Here is a 12,575-nt window from a genome sequence, read left to right on the forward strand (position 1 = left end):
CTTAATATCCAGAATAAGAAACTAAAAAATTCTCAACACTAAAGAAAAAATAACCCAAACAATAAATGGGCAAATTAACTGAACAAACACTTCTCAAAAGAAGAAATACAAATGGTCAACAACTGTGTGGAAAAAATGTTTAACATCTTTAGACATCAGGGAAATGCAAATCAAAAAAACCACACTAAAATCCCATCTCACTTCAGTCAGAATGGCAGCCATCAAGTATACAAACATCAATAAATGCTGGTGAGAAAACAGGGGGAAAGGAACTCTTAAACACTGTTGGTAGGAATATAAGTTAGTAGAGCCACTGTGGAAATCTCTATGGAGGATCCTTTAAAAGCTACAAAAAGAGCTACCATATGATCCAACTCTACACTTCTTGGTATTTATCCAAAAGATCTAAAGTCAATATACTATAGGGGTGTATATAAACATGTGCCCATGTTTATCACAGGACAATTCACAGTAGCCAGGATATGGAACCAGCCTCGGTGTCCATCAACAGACAAATGGATAAAAGAATGTGGTAACCAAGGAGTTTTACTCAGCCATAAAGAAGAATGAAATTGTCATTTGCAGGAAAATGAATGGAACTGGAGGTTATAATTTTGAGCAAAATAAGTGAAACTCAGAAAGAAAAGTATTCTATGATTTCTCTCCTTTGTGGAACCTGAAAGAGGAGGGGGGCGGGGGGGGGCGGGGGGAGGGAGGGTATCATGAAAGCAGAAGAGAGACGATTATGGTAGAGAAGGGGCCCAGGGGGCGGAGGGCTTTGGGAATGAAATTGACCAAGTTACACTTCGATGCATATAGGAATAGGCCACAGCGAGTGTACGCATCACAACGAGTATAATACGTATCAATTAAAAACGGCCAGTTCCAGAGGCTTCTGCAAGTCCTGCAAATGGTATTTGCTGGGGCGGGTTTTCAACTCTACATCTTTGACAAGTGATCCTGGTAGTTCTGGAGCAGAAGGTCCAGTAGCCATCTCTTAAAAAGCACCAGAAGAGAGAGAAAGGTGCCTGGAGCCCACTGACTTGGCTCAAGCCCCATCTGCACCACCAACACGCTCTGCAGGTTCGCCTCAGGGCTTCTCCCGGTGCCCCGGCTCACAGGGCTGTTAGGGAGGCGAAAGCAGATGGTGCAAACACCCAGCAAAGCGCCTGGCACAGAGCAAACGCCCCACAGACCGCAGCCATCGAGTGGGCGCTGGGGAACCTCACGGCCGTGCTTCAGTGCGCTCTTCTGGATCCAAGCGTCTGTGGCTCTTCTCTGTGCTGCTCAGTAAGAACCAAATGCCAAGGTCTGTGGCTCCCAGAACCGGGCCCCTCATTACCACCCCACGTGGGCGCCTAATTACTCCTTCCCTGCACCCTTTCATTTCTGCGTCTCATTAGAGCCGCGCGGGCCACCCGGTTATTTCCATCCCTTCACCAACATCTCTTTTTTCTGCACCTCTTTTCAGTCCTCACATCTTTTTGTGCCCGTTTCTTTGTTCATCATATCAAATCCTTCCTTTCATGCCGTCATTATCCCCTCCTCCCTCCTGGTTCAGCACACCCCTCCATCTGTGCGCTTCGGTGCCGTCCCATCGGCCTCATTACTCTCTCAGCCTGCGCACGGAGCAGGAGCAGCTCCTCCATCCGGGCATCCTACTGCAGGCTTTCTCTCTGCTTCTTGTCATAACCTGCCCTTTCCACCCTCCCGTTTATGAATCACATTACACCCCCAGCGCCTTTGTCCATTGCACTCATCCATTTATGCATCTCGTTACACCATGGCCCATGCACATTTCTGTTGCGGTTTCTATTTGTCCGTCTCATTATGGCCCCATCAAGCATGTGCATGTCATTACTTCCCTTTGAAATGCTCGCTTTGCAGTACACCCTTCTGTTTGCATCTCATTACCTCCCAGGTTTGACAACAGCCTAACAAAAAGAGACAGAGAAGCATGTCCCTTTCTTTTAGAAAACTAAATATGTTTCTCAGGCACCTAACACCTAACACAGTGTTTCTTCAACAAGTCATCCATTTCAGAAACATTGACATACATTTATCAAGCTAAAAGGCAAAAGACATTGTATTTTATAAGCTTAAAAAGGGGCTTCTGGGCTTACTTTTTCAAGTCATCCTCACTTTCACCACATTTTATTATTTCTCTAGTTTACAAAGTAGCGTAATTATCCATGAATTGATGATGGTGGCTACAACTTGCTGGAGTTTAGGGAGCACAGTCATTTTGCAGTTTCAGAAACACATTGGAAACTGAGCTATTTTTCCCAAGAAGTGTTAATGAATGGCAACAGCAAAGACCAGACTCCCATCTGGCTCCAAAACCCACAATTGGCAGGGGGAAAAAAATATCTTATTTTTAAGTGTCACCTCTGTCATTTAACCAATTTTGTAATGTTCCCTAATTTAGAACTTGGTGTCAGCATGCTTTAAATTTGTTTTGTTTTCTAAAACAAAATAGAGCATATTTCAAACTCTATTTCTCACCTATTTCTTTGTCTCCATGGTTGAAGAGCTAGGGTAAAGAACTTTACCATGGAGCCCTCTGAGAAAGATAGGTGCAAAAATCACGAGAAAGAGGTGGTCCTCAAGATGCTCCAGCCACCAAGACCAGCCTCCTCTGGAGACACCAAGAGACCCTTCTATGGATGCCCTGAGGGGTGCCACACAAGCCCCACGCACCTAGCCCCACGCACCTAGCCTGTCTTCCTCAGTCTCTGCTCTCTGCCTCACTTTTACTCTTTCTTAAATTATGAAATAGCACATAAATTCAGAGAGTGTAGAAATATGAAACCCATTTCCACCACAAGTTAGAAGGTGAGTTTCCTTTTCTTCCATGTTTGCTTCAACTATCTCCCTTTACAAAAAGAAACTGAGGCAAACACTCTCCTGAGGTTTGTATGTTCTATTTCCATGAGTGTTTTTGGATTATTGTTCTAAAATTTTACTGATCTATTTTTCATGTTGCATGTATCTTTAGCAATGTGCTTTCTGCCCTAAACATTATATTTTTAAAATATACAGATGTATCTGTATACATGTAGAGCTTACTCATTCATTTTAGCGTCTGTAAAATTTTCCACTGTGTAAGTAGACCATAGTGATCCATTTCTCTGCTGAGGGGCAGTTAAGGTACTGACCACATCTGCCTCTCTCACTGTTCTCTCACCAGCACCTAGAGTGCAGCTTAGTCTGTTGAATGGCTAAGTGGAGACATTTAATATTCCACCATCATGGGGAGCCAGCTTTCTCTCCAAATCCAAAACAGAGTCCATTTTCTCCTCTTCCACTACTTCAAGTAGAAAACACAGCAACAAAATGATAGTTCTTAAAACAAGACTAGACTCTGACCAAATGTTGACGTGTGTTAGAGGATTAAAATAACTGCACCTAACAATGCTGATCTGATTCCCAGTAGCTGGAATATTTCAGAAAAGGACAATGAAGACAAAGAAAATTACAATGACTTCTATAGAAGCCTGGTTAGTTTTTCCCATGATTTAACAAGCAATCATTTAAGAAATCACTAGAGACTCTTACAAGCACCTGATGCAAAAGTTGGTCTGTAAAAGTTTGGCCTAATTCAGACATGAGGAAAGATCTGAGATGATAATTCTTCTAGAAAATTCAGAGCTTAGAAAGTCTTACTGTTGTGATGTGGAAAAAAGAAATTGTGCTGTGCTGGTGGGAATATAAACTGGGCATTCATTCTGGAAGGCATCTGGAAGGACCTAGTAAAGTTAAAGATACGCATAAGGTTAATTTTTAACATTTCATGCAAACAATGTTTCTGGGGCAAAGTAGAATAATACTTTCTTACAGCAAATAAGCTTGCCAGTTCCCTTTGCCTCTGTGCTTAGCCTAGAAGCAGTCTCAACACACTAGGAACCCTGAGGTTCTTATTAGAGACTTCACATAGAGGAGGGAGAGCCCCCTTCTTCCTCACCTACTGGAAGCAGGGTGGGGGGAACCTTAGCCCCAGGGAAGGGCTCTGGCTCTTACTTTCACCCTTTGGAAGATGAATGATTCTCTCCAGGAAGAAGATAAGACCAATGTCTCCACCTTGCCCACCAGGACACCTCCAGGACCCAGGGCCTCGTCTTGACATGCACACATGCCTCTGGGAAAATAAACCTCTCAAGGTTGTCTCTCACTTTCCTGCCAGACATAAATTCACTACTACACTTTGCTCTTTCAGCCCAACTCCCAGGTTTCAGTAAATTTTATCCAGAAAGCCCTAACTGCATAGAAACACAAAAGTACCTTCTCTACAGTCCCACACTGATACCCTGTGACCCAGCAATTTCACTGTGGAGTGACCATCCTGGAAACCCTCACTCACTAGAGGGTGACACGTGACGATGTGCCTTGTTGCACAGTTGGCATGGGAGCAAAGGCGGAGGCCCTGTGGTGACCACAGTCAAGGAAACGGCTGGATGAGGTGGGGTGGATGTGACCGTGCACTAGGACTCACTCACAGCACCAGTGAACTCTTGAGGGAAACAAGAAACAGAGGGAGGCCCAGGGCCTGATGTCCTGTATAAAAACAAAAAACAATACCTGACCTACTGCTCTTTTTCAAGAACACATGCCTGTTCCAAGACATCAAACCAAAAGGTAAGCAACCATGCAGATGGCCCAATGCACGGTGGTTTCACAATTTTTTGACTTGAAGATGTCATGAAAGCAGTGCACATTCAATAGATACCCTTCTTCAAATGTCATCTCTAGCAGTTGTGGGTGATGCTCATGGGTTGCTGAGCAGCCCCAGTGGCCCCAAGACCAGGGTGAACATCCACAGGGGACACATGTGACTCTGCTGTGCACTGCTGCTTATGTTCAGGGGATTGGGTGTTTTAAATGTATCTTCAGCTTGTGATGCTTTATCAATTTACCATGGCTCATGAACAAGTAACCCCATAGGAAGTCGAGGATCATCTGCCTAAAGAGGAGGTAGGAATGAGTGGTATCTCAGGGCACAGGGGAAAAATTAAAAGGACAAGAGAAAGACCTTGTCCCCAGCCTCCTGGTTTCCAAGGGAGAAGAGGTAGACCATTCCAAAAAGCCATTCTGTATCCACACCCTCTGGTCTAGTGCCACACAGTAGCTGCTCACTGCATATCTGTAGATGGAAATCAACAGTTAGAAAAATCATGTCAATCCTTTGTTTCCCAATATGAAAGGAGAACATATAAACACTCATCCTAATTGCCAAAAATGCTAATGCTAACACCATTGTAAAACTGCCAGTTTTCTTGACATTTTGACTATTTTCAAAGACTTCTGCCCTGGCTTTCATACTGATAAAAATATTTTGATAGTTTTAATGGGCTTAAGATTAAAATATATTGGATTTCTTGAAAACAAATTATTTGTGGGTATATCAAATATGGATGAATCTTGTTAGATAACATCACTCAATACAGGTTGCCACTGTATTTTCTAATAGAGCCATACTCTTGATTTGCTTTTCTATATTTAACTTCTTGTTGTGTTATCTGCCAACATTCTCTTAGGTGAGTGTAAAAATTTGACTTTTTGAACCACAAATATTAAATTGTATCCTCCTGTGTTTGTTAGTTCTTACATGAAAGTATCATTCAGAACTTCTGTTTGACATGAGTCAAATATGAATGCTTTCTTCCGGCCACTGGGAGCCAGGACCATGGTCAGAACTGCCAGGAAGGGATTCAGTTCCCAGGTCTGGAAGGATAGAAAGAACAGCAAGTCTGGTGGTGATCTACATTTGGACAGATGGAGATTACACAGTCATGTACACCTAGAGCTCCTTACTCATCCAGGATAGAAAAGTAAGAGTCTATGGCACATGGCACATATGTGACATCCATGTTGAAGACTGAAACATATTGATTCCCATGTCCTTGCTGGCTCCTGTGCTGCCTCTGCTTAGCATCTGACTCCTGCCTGTTGCCCCCTCCTTCCATAGCCTCTCAAATTTCAAACTAAACCCAACAGTCATCACACCTCGACTCTTCCTTCCATATTGCACAACTTGGGATAATAACATCTCTAATTTTTTAAGAATAAAAATGGTGCTCTTGTGACCAGACCATATATTGTATTTTGTCTTATGAAACCAAATATCCTGGGAAAGTATGAGCATATGCACATGGAAGCTGAAAAATGCCTCAAATACCACCTGATAGACATGGTCACCATCCACACCTCTCCTCCACAGGATTGGGGTGAATTTCCATCAGTACATCAGAACCACTTGGGGACCTAGTATGATATGCAGGTGCCACTGGGTGTGATGGCGCACGCCTGTAATCCCAGCAGTTTGGGAGGCTGAGACAGGAGGATGGCTTGAGCCCAGGTGTTTGAGGGCAAACTAGGCAACGTAACAAAACCCTATCTCTTAAGAAAAATTAAAAAATAAATATTTTGAAAAACTTAATGGTCATAATTGAATAGAAATGAAAATAGAAACCCTAATTGCCATAATTGATATAGAGATGAGATCTGCAGGCCTCAATCAGTAAGAGTTCATAACACTTTGTTGAATACCTACTATCAGCAAAATGCTATTCTAGTTTCAGAAGTTACAAAATAAGATAGAAACCAGTTTCCATGCCAAGCAGACATAATCTAGTCGAGGGCCGTGAGTACAACCAGAAGCAGCTTCACAGCCTTCACCACATTCAGATGAAAGCCTATTCTATCCTTGCTCTTGAGGAAAACTGCACCAACCCAAGGGCCCTCTCCCTTCCTTGGAGTGCAGGACAGTGCCTCTTTGGCTCTGTATCATCTTTCCTGACACCAGGTGCAATAAGTACTAAGTGTTATCAACTGAATTCAATACTATTTTTCAGAAGTTGAAGTGTGTAAGATTAAATTACAGAACAGATGTACTTCAAAGTCTCTTTTGCCAAGTTATCCATTCAGTACACCAAGTTGCCTACAAGACACTATGTCTATACCATGCAGAACAATATGCATTTGAGTTGCCACTGTGTCCCCTGGACTCCGTACAATTAAAGTATATGCACTAGAAATAACTACAAAGACAGAGAGTCCTTGTTGTTATGTGGAAATGCTAGGGTTTCGGTTTGGGGTTTGCACTTCTTAAGGTATGCATGAACTGTGTCTGAAGTTGGTGCAACTGTTACCCAGAGGCACCAGGAGCTCAGGAGGAAAGCCTGTGTTTTCCATGTTGTCCAAATAGCTTTAGGCCAGTAGGAATGTGCCAGAACCCACTGTTCTTGCAGATGCCTGCTTTTCTCATCTCTGGAGTCCCCCAGGCAGCATGTGGGCCACGCTGAGAGACCCAGAGGCCACTGCACACTTTCTTAGGCGTCACTGTGGGGATTCACACTGTCATGTCAGCAGAACAATGTTGAAAATATCCCCTCCTCTTTCCAAGTTGACTGGTTCATTTCTCCCCTAAGAAGCTCTGCAAGAGACTTATGTAGTTTTCCAAATTCCTCTTCTTGTTAATGACTTTCTCCTAAAATTGGAGGAAAAAAACTCATCTAACCAACCATTCACTTTAAAACATCATTTTCTCTTCAGTGACTTTTTATCTTTTTTAATTAAGTGATGTTTGTCAGGAAAATCCTTCTTAGGGCATGCTTCCTATGATTATTATATATCTTTTTTTTTTGGTGGGGGGCGGGTACCAGGGATTGAATTCAGGAGCACTTTATTGCTGAGCCACATCCCCAGACATTTTTTATGTTTTATTTAGGAACAGGGTCTCACTAAGTTGCTGAAGCTGCTCCTCCTGCCTCAGGCCCCCAAGCCACTGGGATTATAGGCATGTGCCATATTGTACCTAACAGGACTTGATTTCTTACTAGCTATCAGAAGCTTGCCATAGTTCCCTGAAGCTTATAATATGGCAACTTGCTTCTTCAGAACCAGCAGGAGTCTCCCCATGCATGGGTGGGCTAGCAGGACCACAACCATGCTTGGGTATGTGTGTGTGATAGTGTGATAGATGACAGCCCATCACCTTTGCTTATTCTTGGTTAGAAGCAAGTGGCAGAACCTGCCAACACACAGGAGAGGGGATCATACAGATGGAGGAATCCCAGGAGGTGGAAATTACTGGGGAGTCACCCAAGGGTCCCTCTGCCATAATCCCATCAGAACTGAAGTACGCAGAGGATGACTTAGAGTTGGAGGTGAATTTTTTAATCACTCTTCTGGAGTCTAGTTGTCTTAAAGGACATTCGTAATTCTCTAACTCAATTTTAGTTCTCTTATCTTTAAATATCAAGAAATAGAAGGGCCATGTAACAATTCTTGGGCAAGGCCCAGGAAAGCTACAAGACCCAGAAGTGTGAGAAAGACAAATGGTACTCAAAATGTACTCAAGTACATTTAAGTAGTCAAAACCCCCAAACTCAGCTATCACTGGTTTGTCTTTGCTTGTTGTGTGATTTGTCTTACTTTGATCTTCCACAAATATTTGAAATTGCACATATTTCTCCTGTCTCTGTTTAACGTTGGCTCTTGTTGCTGACCTCAGTAGTTCAGAGGATTACCATTCATCTTCTTCCCTCAGTTCCCTTTGTAGAACACCTGAATCCTCTGAAGACTTAAGCCTGCTTTGGGCTTCAGAACTTGAATGCGGGGACGTAGCTTACCATCTGTCTTAAACTTTGTAAGTAACTTTTTGCCAAGACAAATGTGGATTATAGGCAACAACCTGGGACTTTCCTGGTCTCAGAACAGGAAAAATAAAAGAACCCCAAAGTATTATTTTAAGTACTTTGTTTGCTAGTAGTGTTTGTGGTGAATGAAAAATTGATCCTTAATTGTGTGAGAAACAGAGAAGTGATATGCATGCCAATGGCCAAGCACAGACTTCAGAGAGTTAGCAGTTTTGAAACTGATATTTATGAACATCTGCTTTTTCCCCATAAATTTTAATATGGATTTCATCCTTTGAAACCTACAAAGCTCCCAGGTGCTTCTTTAGTCTTTATCTTGTGGAACATTCTTTTATTTAAAAAAAAAGAAAGAAAGAAAGTCTCTTTTTTTCCAGTGAACACACTCTAAATCGCTCTTGTTAAAACAACATTCCTATATATACAATGTCTGTCGGAATGCCTGTAATAACTACGAAATATTAGCAACCCCAAATACTCAGCACATTGAGCCTCCAAAACATCCAGTCCCAGAACACAAGCAATAGCGGCCTTCACAGAGAATTCTGGAAAGGATCCATTCCAGTCCCAGCCTGTCTCCCACTACTCTGTCATTCACTTGGGGCTTGCCATGTGACAAGCTCTCCAGGTGCTGAGGTCACGGTGGCCAACACAATAGATGAAATGCCTGTCCTCCTCGTGCTTACATTCTAGTAAGTGAGAACATTCTCTGAGAAGAATTCCTCTTACTTTCCATAGTGCCTCTCCTGTAGTTCACTGGGAAATGGACTTTGCCCTGGGCCTGCAATCCAGTGATGTTACTCCATTCCTGGTGTCACACTATAGTTGGAGAATGAAACTGGGAACCAGTAGGCACATTCTGCTCTCAAGAATCTCATGGTCTGGCGTCCTCACCTGTGTTAAGAACCCAGAGGTAGAAATCAGGAGCTTTGGACAGAATCCAGGTAGCTGTTCTCTACTTAGACCAGGACAAGCAAATATCATCTACATTGCCCAGCTCTGGGGAAACGAAGAATTTGTTACCATAGGTGGTGGAGAGGAGGAGAAAGCCCAGCTCAAGCCAAGACAAACACACAAGTGCACTGGGCTCATGCACGGCCAGGGAGAACATCAATGTCCCTCTGAGGAGGAGCAACCTTTGAAGCATGCAGCCCTGGCCACGGTGGGAAAAAGAGACAAGTATCACATAATAGCAAGGCCTCAGGAAGACAGTAGAGCAATTTAATTTGGTTAGGCTAATAGTTCTCCATCCATTACAGTCTAATGGAAATTCTCCTCAGCCTCTTCAACAGGAGCACACTGGCAGGGCGCCACAGAGCCCCAAAACAGGATGATCCTCTGGTGCATCAAATTCTACTCCACCATTCAGAGGAAAACCGTTAACTGATTTATGATAAATAACAAGACATAATTTTCCATTAAAACCAATAGAGTGGTCTTATGGAATAGAATGCAAATTTACATATGCTTTTAAGATAAGCCATGAGACTGAGAGAGTGCTGGGGCCCAGGGCTGAGGGTTAGATCCATTCCCAGATTTTCCATCAGCCCCTGCAAAGGCAGTCTTATGAAAACAATATTTATGAAAATACTATTGGTGCACTATTTTATATAAAATGTAAATAAAAAAGAAGTCGTTCAACAACATTTCCTTCAACAACACTGCCACTTTGATGTCCCTCCTTTTTAGAAATTCTGGAGCTGCTCCTAGATGCAAGAGAATTCTGGGCCACTCCAGGTTCTGACACCCAGCCCCCAGGCCTGTTCCCTCTCTGCACCTGAGAGCTCTCCCATGGCGGAGTCTGAGCTGACTTTTCCATCCACCACTGGCCAACAGCAGCCTTGCCAATGTCCCTCTTGGTCTCTAGCACAGAGACTGAGCATTGGCTGTGCTGATTGCATGTCCCCTTTCCCTGTCTCAGGATGCCATGTAGCAGCAGGTCACCTGTATTCTTTGTGCTCTGTGTTCCTGCAACAGGACCTGGACCAGGTACAGCTCCATCTGGAGGAGGTGCGGTTCTTTGACGTGTTTGGCTTCAGTGAAGCGGCCGGAGCGTGGCAGTGCTTCATGTGCAACAACCCCGAACGAGCCAGCGGTGAGAGGCCCCACCTGCACCCAGAACCCTGGGCCCCTTGGGCTCACTGGGTCTACAGTCCCTGCTGCCTGGTTGGCTTTCCTCCGCTTAAACGTCCCAAGGTGTAAGAATGCAGTTGTGCCTGATCCCTGCTTCATGCTGAGAAAAGCATCTCACCAAAGTGACCTTGAGGAAAGGGAAGATGTTGGGAGGAGAGAAGCGCAGACCAGAAGTGAGCACCAGAAACAATGCCTTACCCCTCTGTGGTTTTGAGAGCAGCATCAGGCTAGGGCCAGGGCTGGGGCTGGGGCTGGGGCTGGGGCTGAGTGGTAAAGGGCTTGTCTAGCTAGTGTTAAGACCCTGGGTTCCATCCCCACTGCAGGGAGGAAGGAGAGGAATGGAGGAAGGGAGTGGGGGGGAGGGAAGGGAGGAAGGGAAGAAAGGGAGGGGGGAGGAAGTGTCAGCCATTTCTCCATGAAAGCATCCTTCATTTCAACCCACAGTCCTGAGGGTTAGAGAAAAACAAGCACCTGTGGGGTGTGTTCCAGAGACTCATAGAAGTACAACCCAGTGAGTGTGCACACAGCTTATCTAGAATGACCCCTTCCAGGGCAGCTTGATGACTGACTGTGTAAACAGCAGAATATTGAAAGAGTGAGGGATTATTTGGAATAACCCATGTCTGGTTATTTACCCTTCCCCTTTGTTTTCTGCTGCCCAAGGAATTTGGTCTACTGACCTTTCATAAAAATAATAATTCATTAGTGAATATGACCAAAGCCCTGTGCTACACACCATCATTTCATCAACACAATAATCTTACAAGGTAAGTACTGATGTTATCTGTGGGGAAACTGAGGCACAGAGAGGTTGGCAACTGTCCATGGTCACACAGGATTTGAACTCAGTTCTGAATCCAGAACCCATGCTCTTAAGCATTTTGCCATTCTCCCCTCCTGGTTAAACTTGACCCCATGTGACCACTGGAAAGAGGTTGATCATAAGCCTATGCTAAAAAATCATGCTGTCCTTGGAAGTGGAACACTTCATGATTAATTTCCCTTCTGAGAGGAGAGCTCACAGTGCTGGCACAGCTCAGGAACTACAATTGAGACCAAGGATGCAGCATTGAAATGCCACAGAACACGAGGACACTTAATACACAAACCACCCTCCAGAAAGCTACTGGTTATGCCACCTGTACAGGTCCTTTAACTGCAGGATTCTGTGCATCCTGAAGATTACCCATTGTGGCAAGTCTATTCTCTTGTTACTGCCAAGTTGTTGAGGCTGAATCAGAAAAGTGCGTTCATATGGCCAGATGGATACGTAAGGCGCTCACAGAGAGGCACCAATTAAAATGCATTACCCCACGGAAAAGGTACAGATGAAGAGCGGCAGCGAGGACGCCAGCCCCTGTGAGGCACAGATTACTGGCTGATTGCAGACACTGGATCCAGCCCATGCCACAGTGAACACCCCAATTTTTTTAAAAGTTAATTCAAGCAAGTAAGGAACTGGGGAATTGAATGTCTCCTTTATAAAACTTTCTAATCAGACCCTATTTCACATGTGAAATGGAGCATGAAAGAGACTTTCTCTGAGACATGGTAAAGTGAAGTGCCATTGTAGGTGGCCCGAGAGCCCCGAGAGGGCTCCCTAGGAGGAAGCTAAGTCTTTGGTCAACAAGTATTTAATCGCATCTGGCTAAGGGAGGCCTCAGAAAAGGGGCTGAAACCTGGAGGCACAAAGCGCTCCTGTAGTGTGTGTTTTCTCAAGTTCACGGCCATGCTCTTGAAAAGCACACTTCACACATTTGCTCTTCCTTATCTCTTATCAATTTCTCT

The 12,575-nt window shown here is 44.0% G+C and overlaps 1 protein-coding gene across 2 annotated transcripts in view; it reads left to right on the forward strand.

Moving 5' to 3' along the window:
* The window catches only part of Veph1 (ventricular zone expressed PH domain containing 1), a 210,018-nt gene that overhangs the window by 176,873 nt on the left and 20,570 nt on the right, over positions 1 to 12,575 (forward strand). For both annotated transcript variants that reach the window (XM_026392926.2, XM_026392927.2), the window contains one exon: positions 10,632 to 10,749. In XM_026392926.2, the coding sequence (XP_026248711.2) occupies positions 10,632 to 10,749 (118 nt within the window). The remainder of the gene's footprint in view (positions 1 to 10,631; positions 10,750 to 12,575) is intronic.

This window comes from Urocitellus parryii, chromosome 2 (genome assembly GCF_045843805.1).
Source record: "Urocitellus parryii isolate mUroPar1 chromosome 2, mUroPar1.hap1, whole genome shotgun sequence".
NCBI classification, from domain to species: Eukaryota; Metazoa; Chordata; class Mammalia; order Rodentia; family Sciuridae; genus Urocitellus; species Urocitellus parryii.